This window comes from Oryx dammah, unplaced genomic scaffold, assembly GCF_014754425.2.
Source record: "Oryx dammah isolate SB20612 unplaced genomic scaffold, SCBI_Odam_1.1 HiC_scaffold_19, whole genome shotgun sequence".
Taxonomy (NCBI): Eukaryota; Metazoa; Chordata; class Mammalia; order Artiodactyla; family Bovidae; genus Oryx; species Oryx dammah.
The window spans coordinates 85092664-85114489 of NW_024070203.1; the positions used below are offsets into that span (position 1 = coordinate 85092664).

The 21826-nt window shown below is 37.3% G+C and overlaps 1 protein-coding gene across 3 annotated transcripts in view; it reads left to right on the forward strand.

The window, feature by feature from the left end:
* Positions 1-2685: 2685 nt before the first annotated feature.
* Positions 2686-21826, forward strand: part of CUNH8orf88 (chromosome unknown C8orf88 homolog) — a 34848-nt gene continuing 15707 nt past the window's right edge. For 2 of the 3 annotated variants that reach the window (XR_005724561.1, XM_040261108.1), the window contains exons 1-4: positions 2701-2799; positions 10240-10338; positions 13305-13378; positions 19061-19133. Coding sequence is in view for 2 of the 3 variants with exons in the window: in XM_040261108.1 (XP_040117042.1) it covers positions 10266-10338; positions 13305-13378; positions 19061-19133 (220 nt within the window). In the remaining variant the exon portion in view is untranslated. Of the gene's footprint in view, positions 2800-10239; positions 10339-13304; positions 13379-19060; positions 19134-21826 lie in introns of all 3 variants that reach the window. The other variant, XM_040261107.1, reaches the window with a different exon arrangement.

Consider the following 21826-nt stretch of genomic DNA (forward strand, 5'->3'; position numbering starts at 1 on the left):
CTTTTGAGTCCCCTTTCTAAATACTTCTTTCTGGAATGGATATATTTCTTAATCAGCATCCTTTCTTAATGTTCTAATTTATCTATAACATGTATGTATGTTATTTATATATGGGTATATATTTTCTGTGTACGTAAAAAAGCTCAACTTATCCTTTTATAATCTCATGTTTACAAGTTCCAATCTGAATTCATCATTTCCCTCCCCAAAACTGTTCTACCTCTTGAGTTCCCTATGTCATCTTGTTATCTTATTCACTTGTTCACCCAACTCAGAAACCCCTATAGGTTCTCTTCTTCACTCAATCCTTCTGTTCAATCTGTCATAAATCTGTCTGTCTGATTTCACTTCAACAGTTCTACCCCTCAGATCTATCGCTTATACTTCATTACTTATCTCAGATATCATTATTTATTTTGGAGTTGAGAAATGGAGTATTTCCTGCCATTAACAGTACACAAAGATTGAGCCATGAGGGAAGTCCAACAATGTCACAGTCATCAGCAATTCTGGCCTTCCACGTGTAAATTCCTGAGCCCTAATGGTACACAAGAAGACTAATACCTGTGATCTGGCAGTCATCAGGCTGTAGCCACTCCCTATGGTGAGCTCAGAGGAAATCCGGATGTGAAAAACACAGGATACTGGCCCCAGATAGCTGAGATGCATATGAAAGGAATGAATTCAGTGATCCCAGACTCTCGCATCTTACCATACATAGAAAAGCACTAAATTCCTTAACTTGGGATATCTGATTTTCTTTAATTCACAAAAATACTTCTGATATTCAGACCATCTGCTCTTGGTTGCAAAGTACTATATAACTTGACTCCTCCCTGACCCCAACTTCGTAGAGCAGTTCTCTCAGGGCAACTTGAGATGCTGTCTCCTGGGCTTAAGTCCTAAAAAGTCCCACCAAATAAAACCTAACTCTCAACTTTTAGATTGTGAATATTTTTTAAGCTGACAGAGTTATTGCAAACACTCCCAAGAAAGACTTCTGTGGCCTAACATGTCAACCACAAGTTGGCACTTGTCACGGGTGCTTGCCATCTACTTCTACAGGGATTAAATCATGTGCCGCTGCAGCTGCTGACCTTCAACACCTTCTGAAGAAATTCAGGGTGGAAAGCAGAAATGAGGCACTCTATGCTCCAGAAACACGACTGAGCGACTGAACTGATGCTCCAGAAAACTGGCAGGACAGATCTTTAGACAGATATTCTCAGGAGTTGACCTTATGAGCCCAATATATTTCCCCACATTTAGAACAGCACTAAAATCCTTCATGGTGACGATTGTTTCTCGTGACTAGCAGAAGCGTCATGAGACCAGCAGGAACTTTCTATAAAAAAATATATGCTTGATTGCATGCACTCCCCCTTTACCAATATCACATATAGACTATCTTTCCTCCCTCCCTCTTTAGATCAGTTTCTCAGAGCTATCTGAGGTGCTGACTCTTGGACTGTAGTTCTCATATTGCCCCAAATAAAACTTCACTCGCAACTCTCGTGCTATGCATTTTTTCTCAACAAATATTGCTATACTTTACACTCCCTCCTCCCAAATCTTCCCTTCATTGCGCTGTAAGAATGACCTTTCCCGAGTATTCAAAAAGGTAAGCTATGAAAGATTCAAACAGAAAACTTGTTTTCTTTCCCCACTGCTGTTTCCCCACCTCCAACTCTACTGCTTACTAGGCAAGGTTTCTTTTCCCTTTGAACCATCTCTTCTCGCCTTCCTCCCCCAGCCAGCCGCAACAATCCAAGCATAAGCTGCTTAGAAAACAGCTGACATTCCAAGCCTAAGAGTCAATTCAGGCATTCTCTGCACTATGCTCCCAACTATTCCAACGCGTGGCACACATGGCCCGTGGCTCGCCAGATTGTGAGCTGGGTAATAGGAATTTTCCTATTCACCCGAGTTCTGCCTCCACGTCCCCTAGTAGAGTGAAAGGACCAAAAAGGAGACTCTCAAAAACAACGGTGAAAGACATGAGTGAAGAGAATAAAGGTGACGATTAAACACAGAGGATTCGGATTCAGATTAAGTCGCTTCAACCAGTTTTGTTCCTTTCAAGATGGGGGTCTGTGTGAGCTGTGTACGCCTGTCTAAAGGTAACCATGTCCCTTACTCCCTGACCGCCCTAATCTCAGCACTGCTTAGACTCAGGGCAGGGGCAGCGCGGGCAGCGCCCACGGGGCCTACGGGCCGCTCTGACGCGGAAGGGGCGCGGTCGTCAGCGCGCCCGAGGCCTGGCTCACAGAGGCGGCCTGGCTCACAGAAGCGGCCTCGAGCCCCCGGCCGGCCCCCCGCGCCGGCAGCTTGCCTCGCCCCTTCCCCGTCTCAGGCAGGTCGGACCGCCGGCTGGGGTCCTGAAGGCTGTTCATGCGGGCACGCCCCGTCCAGGGAGAGCCCGTCGGCACCTCAGAGAGGCCTCCCGCGGCCTCCTCGGCGCCAGGCGCAACCTCCAAGGCGGGCAGCGTCGGCTCCTCGCGCCCCGTACGTCCAGGAAAACGCGCGCCGCCAGTTTAACGGTTCCGTTCCCGCCCGACTGCGGCAGCGCGGTAGGTCGGGCGCCCGAGGCTCCGCCCCGCGCGCGCCACGCGCCCGCCCCGCGCCGGCCCCGCGCCTCTGGGGGCCGCCGTCTGCCCCACCCCCGCGGCGGCCAATCGCGGCCTCGAGCTAGCCGCCGGAGCCGTTCCCGGACGGGCACCCCCGGCGCTCCGCGGTCGTGTCTGGACTGAGCGCCGCGACGCGGCTGCCGGCCCCGAAATCCTCCAGGATCTTCAGGCGGTAGGTTGCCGGGGAGGACGGGCTGCGAGGCGAGCAGAAATCAGGACCCCGGGGAGTGAGGCGGCGAGTGGGCGCCGTCTCCGAGGACGGACGTGCGGGAAGTTGGGGTGACGGGGAGAGAACTGGCTGGGGTCTGCGACGAGTCGGGCAAGGCCTCCGCAGGGTCCCCAGGACGGGACCCTTAGGGCGCAAAGTGGGCGGGCAGGTCGGCAGGAAAGGCGCGGGGGCTGGGGCGGGGGAAACCGGGCGAGAGGCCGGTGGCCCGGGGAGTTACACTGCTGAAGGAATGTTGATAAAAAAAAACAAAATGCCCCCAGAAGTGTGTGTGGACACCTGCCCCACGACCTGGTGGTAGGCAAGTGGGGTGGTTTGAAGACTGTTTCCCGTGTCCTGGCATCGTCCGTACTAAACGTGACCAACTTTTGTTTTTTGAAATTACTTTAGTTGTTTTTATTAATAATAAAGAGCAAACGAATCATTAATTACACGAAATTATATTCTGTAAGAAAAGAAAACCCAGTAAGAATAAAGAAACCAAAGATATATGTGGTCACTTCACAGAAGAAAATCAAATGGCTAATGAACCGTTTTTGAAGATGTTCTGTGCAACTTGTATGTAAGGATACGCGTTTGTTAACGAAAGTTGACTTACAACATTTTGTTAGTGTCAGATGTACAACATAATATTTTATAAAAAATGTATAGTTGCTGATATTTTCGCAAAACTGTAAAAATAAAAACTATGAAAAAGGACGGTTACCTCAGTTATGACAACCACCAACACCCATTACCTGGACAATTTATCCCACCTAAATGTTAAATTGTATTTGTGTTAAAAGATACTTTATAGGAAAACAAAATTTTTTTGTCGGAAAGCATGAAACAGAAAACAGATCACTCTTGGCTTATAACTTCTTGATATTTCAGTTTAAATATTTGATATTTAATTTTTCCTAGATAATGACAACCTAGTTTCTGGAATATAAAATGTCTTTCAAGTCACAGTTTATCCTTTAGTCCTCTGTATTTTCCTCTATCAGTTTATGCTGCTTAATTACATCAGTATTTGGCTTTAAGAAATCGTAACTTTGTAAAAGAGGTATTTTGAAGTTGAAAACTGAGATTAAATCTTATCTGATACAATCCTATATGGGAAATATACATGAGATAAATGAAAGCATGTTCTTTTCACTTCTCTCAGCATATTTCTTAAATTTTATATGCTCTTATTTCATACTTGTAGCAGAACCGTCAGCAGTTTCTAAAGAAATCTAGCACTTAAGTTGTATATTTTAAGTATAATACTGTTTCTAAGTATAGTACATAGTAAGTATAGTATCTAATGGATTAGAATGGCAGTGTACCATGTCTGCAGAATGAGGAAAGCATATTAATTCCATAATACATTTAGTAGTCTAAGAAAAATTGAAAATTGAGGAAATGAAAATTATTAGCACACATCAACTTATTCAGAAGGGTTTCTACATGTAAATGTTCCTTCTCATAATTTTTTTCCATACAAGCACTATCCATCCACATGGAGTAGTGGACAGTCGGGTGTGTTTTACTTGCCAAACACACAAATTTAGAGATGATGGCATGAACTTTACAGTAAGAACCTCATTTCTACCAATTACTAACTGTGTGAACTTATGCATTTCTCTTATTTTTCTTAGCTTCAGGTTTCTCATCTGTAAAGTAACTAATAATGAGTTTCTGCAACAGTTAATGTATGGCTCAAAATTAAATGAGGTAGTATATGTAAAGCATTTAATATGTAGTAAGCTCTCATAGAAATGAAGTTTTAATTAAAAAAAGAAAAGCATATATTGGGTAATGAAATTGTGCCCCATCTGATCAGTATATATGCTTATTATGGTACTATATTCTAGAAAATTTTAGGTTAATTTATAATTTCAGAGTTGGTGGGCCCTTAGGATTCATATTTAGTTCAACATACTTTTTTAAAAAGAAATAATCTAAGATATAATTAGTATTCTAGATGTAGAATAGCAGTGATACAGATTTCCTGACTTGCAAACCAGTGTTCTATTCATATCACTTGGCCTTAATCAGTGTGATACACCATTTTAACAAATTGAAAGATAAAAACCATATGATTATCTCAATAGATGCCGAAAAAGCCTTTGACAAAACTCAGCTCCCATTTATGATTAAAATTCTTTTAAAAGTGGACATAGAAGGAACCTACCTCAACATATCACTTGGCCTTTTAAGATGATTTGTTAAGTATGTGTGAACTTGAAAAAAAACTTTAATAACCATTTCTCAGCATGTGTTAATATTATGAATTTTTGAGATTGGATCAAAATGTTCTTTAAGAAATATTTATACCACAAAACTATATATTTACATTTCAAAGACAACTGTATGACAGACCCATTTTTTGCTACCCAGTGGTGTAGGTAAGATTATGTTTTTTTACAACTGTTCTTTGTAACGTTTGATATTATAAATGCCTACACTAGGTAGGACCAGTAGCTTCAGAGGAAACTTTTGGAATTCTACATTAGAGTTTGCTAAAGACTGAAGTTATTTTACATACTGATTTTTTAGTTCAGCTGTCTTTATTTTTAACACAATTAAAATTCAGAGAATTAAGAATTTTTAAGAGAATTAATTAATTCTTAAGAATTAAATTAAAAGAATTAAGCTTTGGTTTGTGGAGCCCTGTCCTTCTTTATGATGCTTGATCAGTTTTATAATAATAATTGCTTATTTATTATATAAGGTAAGTACTTACCTTTCCATTAATAACACTGTTTAAGATATGATGCTGTTATGTAGTATGCATCCCAAACTTATTTCCTATAATATCACAGTCTCTATGCAGGCATAGTTTACTTAAAAAAAATCATATTGAATAGAATATTGTATGAGATGTAAATTTATATATCTGGAGCCTTTGGTGTAGTTTCCCTACTACAAATTGAAAGAGTGCATGCTTGCTAAATTGCTTCAGTGGTGTCCAACTCTTTGCGACTCTATGGACTGTAGCCCGCCAGGCCTCTCAATTTATAGTAGTTTTCCTACTACAGATTGAAAGGGGAAAGGGTAGGTGGGTACAGAAATATCTTTGGTGAGTTTTTTTTTGTTGTTTATTTATTGTATTGCAAACTCATATAATAGTTCTGTAACTCCTAAACTCTTGAAAATCCCTAGTTTGAATACTGTGGATTTGCTTTGCTCAGCAACTGGAATACACTTTACAACCTACCAACTCAATTTCAGCTGAGCAATGAAAAAAAAGTGTGTGCCAAAGTAGTCTATTGTATTCTTTTCATGGGGAATAGGATGGAAAGTTACTACTACTAGTATTGACATTAGGGTCCTAATTTAAATGGTTAGGATACATATTAAATAATGAAATATTAGATTGCTTTTAGGTCCATGTTAAAATATCTCTTTCACATAGAAAATATTCAATCAATAAAGTGATTTTTTTTCTTCATATACTTTTTTTGTTTCCTATTATATCAAAGTTGTAATGTCAACAAATACATACAGCATTAGTTTTGTTTAGAAGGTTGTTAATCACCATGCTGAAATACTAGTTAACATATCCATTACAAATCTGGATGGGTGCTAACTTGGGTTGTTGTTCAGTTGCTCAGTCGTGTCTGACTGTTTGCAACCCCATGGGCTGCAGCACGCCAGGCTTCCCTGTCCTCTGTCTCCCAGAGTCTGCTTGAACTCATGTCCATTGAGTTAATGATGCCATCCAACCATCCCATCTTCTGTCGTCCCTTTCTCCCGCCTTCAGTCTTTCCCAGTATCAGGGTCTTTTCCAATGAATCGGCTCTTTGCGTCAGATTTGCTTGTCTTCAAACTTCAAGAAAAAGTAACTATTTTGTGCTTAGTTATCATTGCTAACTTTGAGAGGTTGTTTATAAATTTATGATGTTAACACTTGAATTATGTCCAAAGGAATTAGATGAAAGCATTTCTTTAGTGTGTAAAGTGATTAACCCCATTTTATACTTAGGGAAACAGTCACTTACACTAACTTCTGCTCAAGATCATATGGTTACAATCAGTTTCTGGAAAATTAAGTGAAAATCTGGTGGAGTTTTACTTTTGACTTCATCTTGATAGGCATCAAAATTTGGAAAACTTTTGATCCATTCAAACATCAGAAAATTTTCATTAAATAGGAGGCATTTAAATTTATAGATGTATTTAGTAAAACTGATTGTGTTTTAGCTACTAAGATACACAAAGTCAGTTTTTTTTACTTCAATTGTCTAATCAATTAGGCTTGTAATAGATTTTTTGTATGATATATTTTAGAAAAATTAATAGTCAAATTACAATATGGGCCACTGGAAAAAGAAAGAAAATCATTATTGTTGTTACTATTCTTGTTATTTTACTATCAACCATTTGTTAGGAACTAGAGAACTTGATGTGAGCTTCATCTGAGCTTCCCTGGTAGCTCAGCTGGTAAAGATCTGCCTACAATGTGTGATGCCCCAGTTGGATTCCTGGGTCAGGAAGTTCGCCTAGAGAAAGTATAGGCTACCCACTCCAATATTTTGGGGCTTCCCTCATGGTTCAGATGGTAAAGAATCCACCTGCAATGTGAGAGACCTGGGTTCAGTCCCTGGGTTAGGAACATCCCCTGGAGGAGGGCATGGCAACCCACTGTAGCATTCTTGCCTGGAGAATACCATGGACAATGGAGCCTGGTGGCTACAGTCCATGGAGTTGCAAAGAGTCAGACAGCACTGAGCGAGTCAGCCCACACAGAGAACTTCACATGAACTATTTTATTTAATGTTAGTATTGAAAGAAGAAGAGCAGCCGAAAGAGTGAGGGAACACCAGAAAACCTGAGTTTATAGATAAATGGTGAAACATAATAACATTTATGAATTCAACAATTTATTGAACATGTAGTGTATATTAGACACTGTGGCAGCTCTTAGAGAGATGCTGTATATTAGTTGCTGTGCTAGCTGTTAGAGAGAGTGATGGAACTATGATTTTATAGTCAGCTAATGTAATAAATACCACACTGAAAGAGGGTGCAAGGGTGCTTTGTGAACACATAAGAAGGGTACTTAACGAAACCTGGACAGTTCTGCCTGTGTCGGGGTGGAAGGAGAGGAAGGACCTAGCTTGACTGAAGGGTGTTCACTCTGTATGTATGGGGATGAGCATGTATGCCACTTTCTAGACTCATGTCCTGGGGCAAGTTACCTAATTTCTCTAAGCATTATCTGGAAAATGAGGTTTAAAAAATTATAAAACTGACATTTACTGAACTCTTACGATGTAGCGGGCACTGTGCTAATGATTTATACAGATTTTCTTGTGTAGTCCTCAAACCTAGGAGGTGTAGGGGTTATTGTTTTCCATAATTATATAACTAGGTGGGAGAGCTATGATAAGAACCCAGGTAGGCTGACCCAAGACCTGAGCTCTATTAATAGTGCCTGATTTATAAAGTTGTTCTGAATATTAAATAATGGGGCATAGTTAATGGTTTACTGTGCATGAAATGTGGATGTTGGCTCATGTTTCTATTATTAATAATTCAGCAGGTCATGGGGAACTAAAGTTTTTGAAGCAGATATGTGTGTAAAGGGATCATAATTTGGAGAGAGAAGAAGCTGTATTCTCCCATTTGTTCAGCAAATGCTTGATTTGCACCTACTTTGGATCCAGTCCAAGTACTGAGTTAGTTGCAAGGGACACAGGAGGAATGAAAATATTGTTCCTCACTTTGAGAAGAATCTGTCCCTTGCTTTTGCTAGTATGGAAGACAAATCAGCCATCATAGTTCAGTATATAGTATAGTACAGTGTTCTCTAAGTGCCATGATGTGGCCATATTAATTTTGTCCCAGGTACAGAGGTGCATAGGGAAAGGCAGTATTTAATTAAATCAGACTAGATGTTCAGGGAGATACAGTAGGAACTACTGGGGGACTGAAAGAGTAGTGGTAGGAGTAAAGAAAGTAGATCTGAGTGATATTTTGGTAGTAGAATGGAATTAGAGATTGATTATGGTAAGGGGCTCTAATTTAGATAAATTTAAGGAATACAACAGGAGGGACATCTCTGGAGTCAAAGTAATGAATTTAATTTTGGATATGTTGAATTTAAGGTACTACTATAAGGTATAAATGGGACTATCTTTTGGCAATTAGAAAGATAGTTAATATAATAATAATATACTTCAGGAGGTGATCATCCATCACCTCCTGAATTATTAATAATAGAAACAGAAGCCAACATCCATGTGTCATGCACGGGAAACCATTTACCTATGTCACGTTATTTAAAAAGAGAGGTAGACGCAGATGTGTAAATAACAGCAAACTTATTATGTAGTTAGGTAGTTGCAGTCATGAAAATAGATGAAAATAACTAGGAGAATCAAAGCCAAATTTGGACTAATCCCTAAATTTAACTGGAGAAAAATAGCAATCATCTAAGGAAGTTAAGAGAGTCAAGAAATAGGAAATAAAACCTATAGAAAAGAGGGAAGTTAAGAGAGGGAAATGTTTTAAAGAGGGAATATTCAATTGTGACAGATGCTGAAATGGATCTCTTGTTGTTGCAGGTTGTTTTAAATTCTTGTTTTGTGTTTGTGTTTTCCACTTTAATTTATAAAATAGTTATCTTCAAATGAATGTCATGGTTTTTTTATTGTAAGTTCTATTTTGTTTGTCCTTTTTTCTTTTATTTTTTTATTGAAGGATAATTGCGTTACAGAATTGTGTTGTTTTCTGTCAAACCTCAACATAAATCAAACGTAGGTACATATATATCCCCTCCCTTTTGAACCTCCCTCCCATCTCCCTCCCCACCCCACCCCTCTAGGTTGATCCAGAGCCCCCATTTGAGTTTCCTGAACTATACAGCAAATTCCTGTTGGCTGTCTATTTTTACATATGGTAATGTAAGTTTCCATGTTACTCTCTCCATACATCTCACCCTCTCCTCCCCTCTCCCCATGTCCATGAATCTATTCTCTAGGTCTGTTTCTCCACTGCTGCCCTGTAAATAAATTCTTCAATACCATTTTTCTAGATTCCATATATATATATATGTTAGAATATGATATTTATCATTCTTTTTCTGACTCATTTCACTCTGTAAAATAGGTTCTAGGTTCATCCACCTCATCAGAACTGACTCAAATGCATTCCTTTTTATGGCTGAGCAATATTCCATTGTGTATATGTACCACGACTTCTTTATCCATTTATCTGTCGATGGACATCTAGGTTGCTTCCATGTTCTAGCTATTGTAAATAGTGCTGCAATGAACAGTGGGATACATGTGCCTTTTTCAATTTTGGTTTCCTCAGGGCACATGCCTGGGAGTGGGATTGCTGGGTCAGATGGTGGTAATGTCATTGTTTTGTTTGTGTATGTGTTAAAGCAATTTGTATTTTTCCCTCCTAAAGTATGGAACCTCAAGATCTTTTTGATAATGGAAACCAAAAAGTTGATTGGTAAACCACTTCAACCAGCAAGACCTGTTCGTCATCTGAGTTCTCCCCCTGGTGAGTCTGTTATCCACATTTAAAAAATTAATTGGCTGATAGCTAATTAGTATTTGAAAGACCAAATAATAAATAAATAATATATGTATAAAACACATAAATAGTTTATGGTGGATATTTAAAGATAATGAAAACCAGTGATCTCTGAAGAATTTAGAAGTATAACCAATGAGAAGGGATTCTTTTTTTATTGATGTATATAATTGATTTACAATACTGTGTTGGTTTTAGGTATACAGCAATGATTCAGATTCAGCTTTATATATATATATATTTGTATGGGCTTCCCTGATAGCTCAGTTGGTAAAGAATCCGCCTGCAATGCAGGAGACCTGGGTTCAATTCCTGGGTTGGAAAGATCCCCTGGAGAAGGGAAAGATAACCCACTTCAGTATTCTGGCCTGGAGAATTCCGTGGACTGTATAGTCCATGGGGTCACAAAGAGTTGGACATGACTGAGTGACTTTCACACACATATATATGTATATACGCCTATACATATATATTTTTTCAGATTATTTTCCATTATAGGTTATTATAAGATAGTGAACATAATTGTGCTGTATAGCAAATCCTTATTGCTTACCTGTTTTACGTATAATAGTTTGTTAATCCCATACTCCTAATTTATCCCTTTGCTCTTCCCTTTCCACTTTGGTAACCATAAGATTGTTTTCTGTGTCTGCGACTCTATTTCTGTTTTGCCTATAGATTCATTTGTATTATTTTTTAGATTCCACATAAAAATGGTATCAAATAATATTTGTCTTTATCTGACTGACTTCACTAAGTATACTATTCTCTAGGTCCATTCATACTGCTGTAAATGCAATGTTTCATGCTTTTTATGGCTGAGTATTATTCTTCTGTCTATATATACCACATCTTCTTAGGCCAGTCATTTGTTAATGAGCACTTGGGTTATTTCCGTGTCTTGGCTATTATAAATAGTGCTGCTGTGAACATTGGGATGCATGTATCTTTTCAAAGTAAAGAGTTTTGTCTTTTCTGGATACATAATCAGGAGGGGGATTGCTGGATCATAAGATAGCTCTAGTTTTTTAAGGAACCTCCATACTGTTTTGCATTGGAGAAGGAAATAGCAACCCACTCCAGTATTCTTGCCTAGAGAATCCTGTGGATGGAGGAGCCTGGTGGGCTGCTGTCCATAGGGTCACACAGAGTCGGACACGACTGAAGCGACTTAGCATGCATGCATGCATTGGAGAAGAAAATGGCAACCCACTCCAGTATTCTTGCCTAAAGAATCCCAGGGACCACGGATCCTGGTGTGTCTATGGGGTCGCACAGCATCAGACACGACTGAAGTTGACTTAGCAGCACCAGGAGCATACTGTTTTGCATAGTGGCTGCATCCATTTACATTTCCACCAACAGTGATTGGAATTGCTCTCAACAGCAATTATAATTTATAGGTTTTTTCATGATGGCCATTCTGACCTGTGAAGTGGTACCTCACTGTGGTTTTGACTTGCATTAAGAAATGGATTCTTAGTGGTCTACTAGTCCATAGTCTACCAGACCAGCAAAGATGGGAAGAACAGTTTTTTGCTTAAGAGCAACTCATGGATTTTTTTTTTTTAATGTCTCATTTTAATGGTTAACAACTGGCTTATGCTCAGAATGATACTCTCAGTGCAAATCAAGTCCTGTGATTTTGATCACTGCCAAGCAGTCATGCTGGAGAGATCATTAGCCTTTCAAAAATATACCTAATTGAAAAAATTAGTCCAAAGCAACACTTACAGATTAGGGCTGTACTTTAGCTGAACAGAAAGTCTTAATTTTTCAGGAAATCTAAAATTAAATTTTCTAAAATTAAAATTTTCTCTTGCCCATAATACCAAACTTTTGGACAAATTCGTGAAATTCCAAATTGGAATGATAACTTTTTATTCTTTTTCATTACTAGCTATATATACTTATTTTTACATATATGTGTATAAAAATTACTTTAACTCTGCTTAGTGTTCAACTGAGTAACTGGCTACTTAGAAAAGGGAAAACATAGCACTTGTATTGATTACAAAGATGAAGCGGAAAAGATAGAAATGACACAGTTCCTCAGTCCTCCACTTGTTCTTCCATCTTTGGCTCCTACAGAGAAGATGGTCTACATTTTGTTCATGTTTCCTCTGCAGATAGCCGTGACTTAGGACAGACAAAATGAAATGAAGAGATCTTCTGGACCATAGTTTAGTGATGCTGATGTGATTCAGAATTCTTCTGGTACACTGAAGAAGCAGTTGTAAAGGGCCAAGTCTCATTTTGTCCTAAAGCAAAGGAAATAAAACCATTGTCAGCTACTTGTTTCTGTGACTAGCCTTTTTACAGTATCCCTCCCTCCCTCATTTGTACAGATTCCATTTTTCACAGATTCTTTCCCTTGAAGGCCGTTTTAGCGGTAGGTAGAAGTGGGCTGGTAGTCCTGATCTCTCATTTCGTTATGTCCTCTTAAGATGTGGACAGGAGTAGGAGTTTACTGAGCAGAAAAGTTAGGTAAATCAGAAATTAATTTTAGCATTAAAGCATACTTCTGTACTCTGGGCAACTCACATCCCCAAAGAAATCTACTTTTTCTTCAAGACCCAGACTGAATTATTTCCTTTTGTTAAGCCTTAGTTGATATGCCCAAGCCCAATCTTCTCTCCCCTGGTTTCTTCTCTGTACCTGTCACATAACTTATTGTTATTATAATCATTATTTATGAGCTTGTTTTAAAAAATAGGCTATGAAGTCTTTTATCTCTGAACTTTTTTCATGTTTATAAACCCATCTCCTAACACAGTAGCTGACATTTCATTGTGTTGAGTAAATGAACTCTCAGAAAACATTTCAGAACAGTGCCTAGGATATCTTAGATACTTAAGGTTTTTTAGGTGGTATTATACCATTTATTGAAGTAATAAGTATTTAAAACAGTTTTTTTTTCTCTCTCCTAACAGGAGCAGTATTCCCTTTCAACTTTCAGAATGAATATCCATGCAACACCCAGTACTTACAAAGTGGAGTTAGCAGAGTAAGTCTTAGAAGTTATAAAAAAATGAAGCATTGCAGACTGGAAAGTAAAATTTGTTAGATAGCTCTTGTGTGTCAGGTACTATATTAAATGCATCATATACTTTAATAAGTTATGATATATTTCAGGCATACACTTAAGAGAATAAAATACTCATTATGCCCATTGCTCACCATTTAAAAATCTCAATATTTTGTTTTATCCTAGAAAATTAAAAGAAATCCTACATATATAGTTAAAAACACTTGTATATCCCTGAACCTTCCCATTTGCTTCCTGTACTTCCTGAGGATAAGTATCCTCAATTTGTCATTGTTTCTATGAATGTATTAGTACTTTTACTATAACAAATAGACTTGTTTGTATGTAAAGCTACCACATTTCTTATTCCATTTTTTTGTTGACAGATATGACCCTTGTTTATATTTTATAATAGAAATAGAAATATTTTATAATAAATGCTATTATATAATAAACATCCATCTATATGTTATGTTTTGTACATGTTTGAAAGGTCTTCTGGAATATAAACCCAGAGTAGATTTGCTATATACTGTCAGATTACCCTCCAGAATGATTTGTACAAGCAATGCATTAAGTACTCTGATTTTTCTACAACCTTACCTTGTTACTGTCAAACTTTTACTTTTTTCATGTTTAATTTGTGAGAAGTGTGTCTGTCTTGGTTTTAATTTTTAATTCTCTATTACTTTGAAATGCAGCATCTTTTTTTTTATGTTTAATTTGGCCATTTGGATTTTCTCTTTTGTGATTTATCACTGCATATTGTTTGCCCATTTTTCTTGGTCTGTGAAAGAATTATTTTTGTGTTTCTTTTTTCAAATTTTAAAATCTTTATGTAGTCATAGTATCAATTTTTTTTATGATTTCCCTTTTTGTGTCATTGTTTATGAAGTCTTCCCTGCCCTAAGCTAAAAATACATTTTTCCTACATATTCTAAAAAGTTTAAAGTTTTGCTTTAATATTTAGGTGTATAATCTACCTGAAATTAATTTTTATATGATATAAATAAAATCAATTTTTTTCATATAGTCAGTTGTAAAGTACAATTCATTGAATATTCATTCCATATAGATTTATGCCATCTTTACTGTATAAATCTTTATATAAATAGGGATTGTTTCTGGACTTTGCTTTTCCATTGATCTGTTTGTGTATCTCTGTGTCAGTACCTTGATATCTTAATTATTCTTGCTTTATATAAATTTTTAAGCCATTGTAATGTTTTGTTTAATCTATCCCAGCAGTGAAAATTTACCTACTTAATACAGTAAGAATATTGTATAGTGTAGTAACTTTCTTTGGAACCCTTGACCTTCTTTTGAAAGCTTTATAAGTAAAAAGGAGTATGTTAATATTGCAAAACCTTATACAAAATAAATTAGATTTACTTCTAAGTTAAAATTTTGTCTGCTGCTTCAAGTGTAATGCAAAAGCTACCAGAACCTATGTCAGCGATATCACATGATTTTTAATGAAGGACACTTTTTACCAACTCTTTGTATTTTTTAAACCAACTTTGTTAAGGCATAATTTACATATGGTAAAATGAATCCATTGATTCAGTGGGTTTTGACAAATGATCAATATATACCTCATGTATCCAACCCCACAATGAAACTGTAGAACATTTTCAGCTTCCCCAGAAGTGCTCTTTTATTCCTTTTCAGTCATTTACTATTTCCACTTCCATTAATCCATCCTAGTGCTCCCTCCTGCTCCAGGCATCTGCTCATCTGCTTTCTTTAGCTATAAGTTAGTTTTGGCTGCTCTAAAATTTCATATAGATGAGATCACACAATATAATTCTTTGGTGTTAGGTTTTTTGTTTTTTTTTTTGCTCAGCATAATGTTTTTGAGATTCTTCCATGTTGTAGGTATTAGTAGTGATTTTCTTTTAAATTTGTAATAGTATTCTGCTGTATGAATATAGGATAGTTTATTTATTATGATAAATATTATGAATAATGCTCTGTGGATAGTTGTGTTCAAGCCTTTGTGTATACATACACATAATAACCAGGAGTGGAATTGATGAGTCATGTTAAATTGGTTTAGAAACTGCTAAAATGTTTTCCAGAGTGGTTGTACCACCAGTAGTGTATGAGTGTCCCAGTTATTTCACGTCCTTGTTGACACTTAGTATAGTCAGTCTTAATTTTTAGCCATTTTAGTGTGTGACTAGTTGTATCTCATTGTACTTTATATTTGCATTCCCCTAATGATTAATGAGATTGAGCATTTTATCATTAGTTTATTTACCATCTGTCTTTTTCTTTTCTTTTTTTCTTTCTAGTGAATTGTCTGATCAAATCTTTTGCATGTTTTTACTGTTTGGGTTTTATACCTTTCTTTCACTGAATCATGAGAGTTTGTTGACATCAGTATATCATACATGTGTGAGTTTATTTCTAAACTTCATTATGTTCTACTGATTTATAATGTGTTTACTCCAGCTTTATTGATATATAATTGACATATAACATTGTGTAAGTTTAGGGTATAGAATGTGATGATTTGATTGATACCTGCTTATGTTGCAAGATGTTTACCACAATGAGTTTAGTTAACATATTCTTCATTTTACATAATCACTGTTTTGTTGTTGTTTTTGTTGTAGTGAGAACATTAAGATTTATTCTTTTAGCAGCTTTCAAGTATTCAATGAAGTATTGTCAACTATAGCCATCTTGCTGTACACTAGATTACCCAGATTACGTATCTTTGGGTCCACATCAAACTTTACAGACTGTTGTAGCCAAGTCAGATAATGAAAATTCACTAACTTTATACTTTTTCAGATTTATCTCCCTTATTCTGGGTCCTCAGCATTTCCACAGAAATTTTAAGTGAACCTGTAAATTTCTACCAGAAAGGTTTATTGGAATTCTGGTTGTTTGAAAATTAGTTTGAAAAGAATTACCATCTTAATATTGTCTTCTGATTCATAAGCAAGACATTTCTCTCTGTGCTTTGTATTTTTCAGCATAGGGATCTTGAACTCTTGTCAAAATTATAAGCATTTTATATTTGTTTATACTATTGTAAGTGGTACTTTTTTTTATAAATTTCAAATTCCACATTTTGGATGCTAGTATAGAGAAATACTACTGATTTTTGTACATTGACCTTGTTAAACTCACTTCTTAGGTCTCATACCTTTTTGTAGCGTATTCCCTCCCATTTTTCTCTACTGTCAGAATTTTACTTTAGCTTGTACTATAAATGCACAGTACATTGTTACTGATTATTGCTTTGTATACTATCTTTTAAAATAATTTTTAAAATATAAGAATGAATTTTATTTTAACCTTCATTTATTCCTTTTCCAGCACTCTTAATTTCTTTATGTAAATCCATGTTTATGTCTGGCATTACCTTCCTTCTGCCTGAACAACTTCTTTTAGTCTGTTTTGTTGTTGTTGTTACCTCACAAAAATTACTTGAAAACATTGACTTAACAACTCATTATTATTATCTTTCATGGGTCTGTGGCCTTAGTGGGTTTCGATGGCCATTTCTCAATAACGTGGTTGCAGTCAGATAGCGTCTAGGCCTGGAGTGCTTTAAAGTCTTGATGGGATTGGATGGCCCGATGGCTCACTCACATGGCTGGTAGTTGATATTGGATCTTGGTTTAGAGTTTAGCTGCCCCTGTGGACTGGAGGTAGCCCCTACAAATGGCCTCTCCAAAGGGCTTGGGCTCTTTACAGCACAATGTCTAGGCTTCAAGACTAAGGCCTGGAGACCAGCCTGTCATTTTTAGATCGTCATTTTTAGCCTGTCATTTTTAGATTGGTCTTAAGCAGTCACGGATCTTGCTCAGATTCAATGGAGAGATGAGAAAATGTAAAGAATTTGTGGCCATTTTTGATCTGTTTAAGAGTAATATAAATTTCCTTTCATCTGTATTTACCAATTCAAGACCTTTGCCCATTCTTTTTTTATAGAGTCCATTGTTTTCTGGGAGCTCTTTCAAACTACAGAAATTAGCTCTTTAAGAGTATTTTTCCTGTTTAGATTTTGTCTTTTGATATTGTTTCTAAATCTTCCCCTTTAAATTTTCACCCTGAAATGGATGTTGATATGAATTTGTCTCTTCCTGTTCGCCTTCCTTTATTTCAGTGGTGTGCATTTGTGTAAGATGAATGAGAGGGGCTGGAAACATTTTTGCGAGAAAAGTGGAGGCTCAGTAGAATACCTGGACATGCAGATGGGGTGTTTTACTGCAAATTGCAAAATGCCTTGCCTTGGGGGAAAAAGCCTGGTGTTTATTTTGCTTTACTCAAGCCTATTCAACTGTTTTCATCCCCTAAACTAGCTGCTTAGCACCATGCTTTCCAGCTCAAGGCTGCTTTTCTTCAATAAACATACATTTTTTCAGTCATCATCCAGTTCTAACTCCTATTAACCCTATAAGTATTGTATTAACCCTGTAAGTATGCATCATTTCCTATGTAAACCCTTTCCTGAAATTTCTAAGTCAGATTTAATGCCCCTTCCTCCCATTGCACTTTCTGCATATCTTTACTTAAAGAACTTCTCGAGTTTTATTGCAGTTTAGTATCTTATTTTTCTGCCTGCCTTTTAGTCTGTGAGCCCTCCCAAAGTGAATCCTGGGATGTCATGTCCGTCTCTGTATTCCCAGTACAAAGCACAGTGTCCGTCATGTAATGAGCACTCGGTTTTTGACAAATGAGTGGGTTTTAAAAGTCTACTGCTACCCACTTGGTGCCTTTCCAAGAATTAGAAGAGGAACAGAAAATTATACAAAAATGCAGATTTTGTTACGATACTTCGCTGCCGTCTGGAAGGACATGTGCCATCTCCATGCTCTGAGTGGTGCCCCTTTAGACGCACATCCTTCGTAACTGTGTGCAGTAGCCATCAGTTTCAGAAGCTATCTCAGCTACCTCTTACCTGTACACTTTGGGATTTGTTACTAAACACTTTTTATCTTGATTTCCCACTTGCCTTATTTCCTTGTAAGACTATGACAGTTAAATGAGATAAGACACTTTAGAAAATTTAGTAGGTGTATTTTCTTAAATACTATGAAAGATTTGAAATTATCTCCATTTTCAGTGATTAATATGTGCAGGCATGATAGAATAAATTTACTGTTTTTCAATGTTATTCAGATATGTTGACAAATACAAATTGAATACACTTAAACGTATCCAACCTGATGATTTAATATTCATTGTGATATGATTACCACAATCACGTTAACTAACACACACAATTTGTATAGAAACACAAAAGACCCAAATAGCCAAAGCAATCTTGAGAAAGAAAAATGGAGTTGGAAGAATTAAGCACCCTGACTTCAGACTATACTACAAAGCTGTAGTCATCAAAACAGTATTTTACTGTCACAAAAACAGAAATACAAATCAGTGGGCCAGGGTAGAAAGCCCAGAGACAAGCCCAGGCACCTGTAGTCACCGAATCTGTGACAAAGGAGGCAAGACTATGCAGTGGAGAAGAGAGTCTTCAATACATCGTGCTGGGAAAACTGGACAGCTGCACGTAAAAGAATGAAATTATAATACTCCTAACAACATGTGCAAAAATAAACTCAAAATGGATTAAAAACAAAGTGTTATATAAAATTTTAAAACCTTAGATAAAAAGTGTATTTTTTCTTCTATCAATAGTGTAAGACGAATGGAATGCAAGCCTTTTCTCAAGGTCTTAATGAACAACAACATCATTCTCCAGTTAAAAAAGGTAAATTTTTACCATAATTACCAACTTTCATAAGAGATTCTTAGCATTCATGTAAAGTTAATAATTGCTTACCTGAAAACCTTACATACATTAGAAATTTTATTATATTCTTTTGGTTGATTTCTGTATATTACAAATTATAGGCTTGACTGCTCTAACAGACTATCATTACAGTGACAAACAAGATGGAAGTTTATTTCTATATCTTCTGTAATATGTAAAATTTTAAGCTGGTATATTAATTATGTTCTGTGAAGTTGCTACCAGCTCCAGTATTAAACTGTCCTTGGTTTTACCATCTTTAATACATGGCTTCCATCTTAATGCCGAAGATGAATGCCTCTGCTCCAGCCATCACATTCTCTTTCTAGCCATCTGGAAGGAAGTAGGGAGGAAGAAGGTTCTTAAAACTATGACTCAGAAGTTACGTATATAACTTCCACTTAATGTCTCCTTGACTGGAACTTAGTCATGCTGTACAAAGCAGACTGGAAAATGTAATCTTTAGCTCTGCAACCAGCTAACTGTCACTGAAGCAGAAAGGAAGAACTGCTCTTGGGAAGAGCCAGTGGTCTCTCCCACACCAGCTACTTTTTAATAAAATAAAGGTTTTTTTATTAATGTAGTTTCCAAATTTTGTCAACCAATCTATATATGTAATTTACATGTAATTAAACCCTATTAACATTTTCTTCTAGTACTTATCTCCATATTCTAAATAAAATATTCAAATTGTTTCTATATTTTTCATTTCTATATTATATTTTGACAACCTCTTTTGGAAGATGAGACTTTATATCTTCCACATCAGTGGCCTCATTTCTTCAGCCCTTCTATTTACCCCCTCTCCACCATATAGTTACTTAAGTTTCAGTTAGAGTATCATCACTCTTTATATTATATATAGCTGTGTAATTGCAGTAGCTTAGCCGAAAAGTGGAGAAGGCAATGGCAGCCCACTCCAGTACTCTTGCCTGGAAAATCCCATGGACAGAGGAGTCTGGTAGGCTGCAGTCCATGGGGTCGCTAGGAGTCGGACACGACTGAGCGACTTCACTTTAACTTTTCACTTTCATGCATTGGAGAAGGAAATGACAACCCACTCCAGTATTCTTGCCTAGAGGATCCCAGGGACAGGGGAGACTGGTGGGCTGCTGTCTATGGGGTCGCACAGAGTCGGACACAACTGAAGCGACTTAGCAGCAGTAGCAGCAACTGAAAAGTACATACCTGTTTCATAAAATCCATCCTTTTTTCTGGAGCTCATGTTCACCTTGTTTTTCTATGTAACTATTGTTAATTTTGCCCATCAATTGCTCCAGCAACTCTGCCACACTTACCTATATTTTCCTTATGGTAAAATGTATGAATTGGTATTTTTTTCCCTGGAGATGACTTTTCTTTTAGACTACTCCATTATCCGGTTCCAGTATGGATTAATTCCTCTTCAGTACTACTATAAAGCTGTTGTCTTGGAATGAATTTTACTGTTTTTATCTGGAGACATCCTCTTTGCATTTCTTAGGTTTCTTTTTTCATCTTTTTTTCTTGAAGTAAAACTCGTCATTTAAGCCATTATAAATGTACAGTGTCCTGCAACCATCAGTTCAGTTCAGTTGCTCAGTCATGTCTGACTCTTTGCGACTGTATGGACTGCAGCATACCAGGCTTCCCTGTCCATCAACTCCTGGAGTTTACTCAAACTCATGTCTGTCAAGTTGGTGATGCCATCCAACCATCTCTTCCTCTGTTGTCCCTTTCTCCTCCCACCTTCAATCTTTCCCAGCATCAGGGTCTTTTCAAATGAATCAGTTCTTTGCATCAGATGGCCAAAGTAATGGAGTTTCAGCTTCAGGATCGGTCCTTCCAGTGAATATTCAGGACTGATTTCCTTTAGGATGGACAGGTTGGATCTCCTTGCAGTCCAAGGGACTCTCAAGAGTCTTCACCAGTATCACAGTTCAACAGCATCAATTCTTCAGCCCTCAGCTTTCTTTATGGTCCAACTCATCACATCCATACATGACCACTGGAAAAACCATAGCCTTGATTAGACAGACTTTTTATTGGCAAAATAATGTCTCTGCTTTTTAATGTGCTGTCTAGGTTGGTCATAGCTTTTCTTCCAAGGAGCAAGAGTCTTTTAATTTCATGGCTGTAGTCACCATCTGCAGTGATTTTTGGAGCCCCCAAAATAAAGTCTGGCACTGTTTTCATTGTTTCCCTATCTATTTGCCATGAAGTGATGGGACTGGATGCCATGATCTTAGTTTTTTGAAAATTGGGTTTTAAGCCAAGTTTTTTTAAGGACAGACTTTTTGGCACAGTGGGGGAAGGAGAGGGTGGAATGATATGAGAGAGTAGCATTGAAACATATACATTACCATATGTAAAACAGATAGCCAGTGGGAACGTGCTGTATGATGCAGGGAACCCAGCGCCCATGGTCAGTGACAACCTACAGGTGTGGGATGGTAATGGAGGTGGGGAGGAGGTTTAAGAGGGAGGGGACATATGTATACTTAACGGCTGATTCATGTTGATATATGGCAGAAACCATCACAATATTGTAACATAATTATCCTCCAGTTTAAAACCACAAAATTTTTAAAAATAAAAAGAAAACAACTGAATAGCCATATAGATACATGAAGCAAAGTCTTGAAGGGACCAAAGTGCAAGAGTTTCTTTCC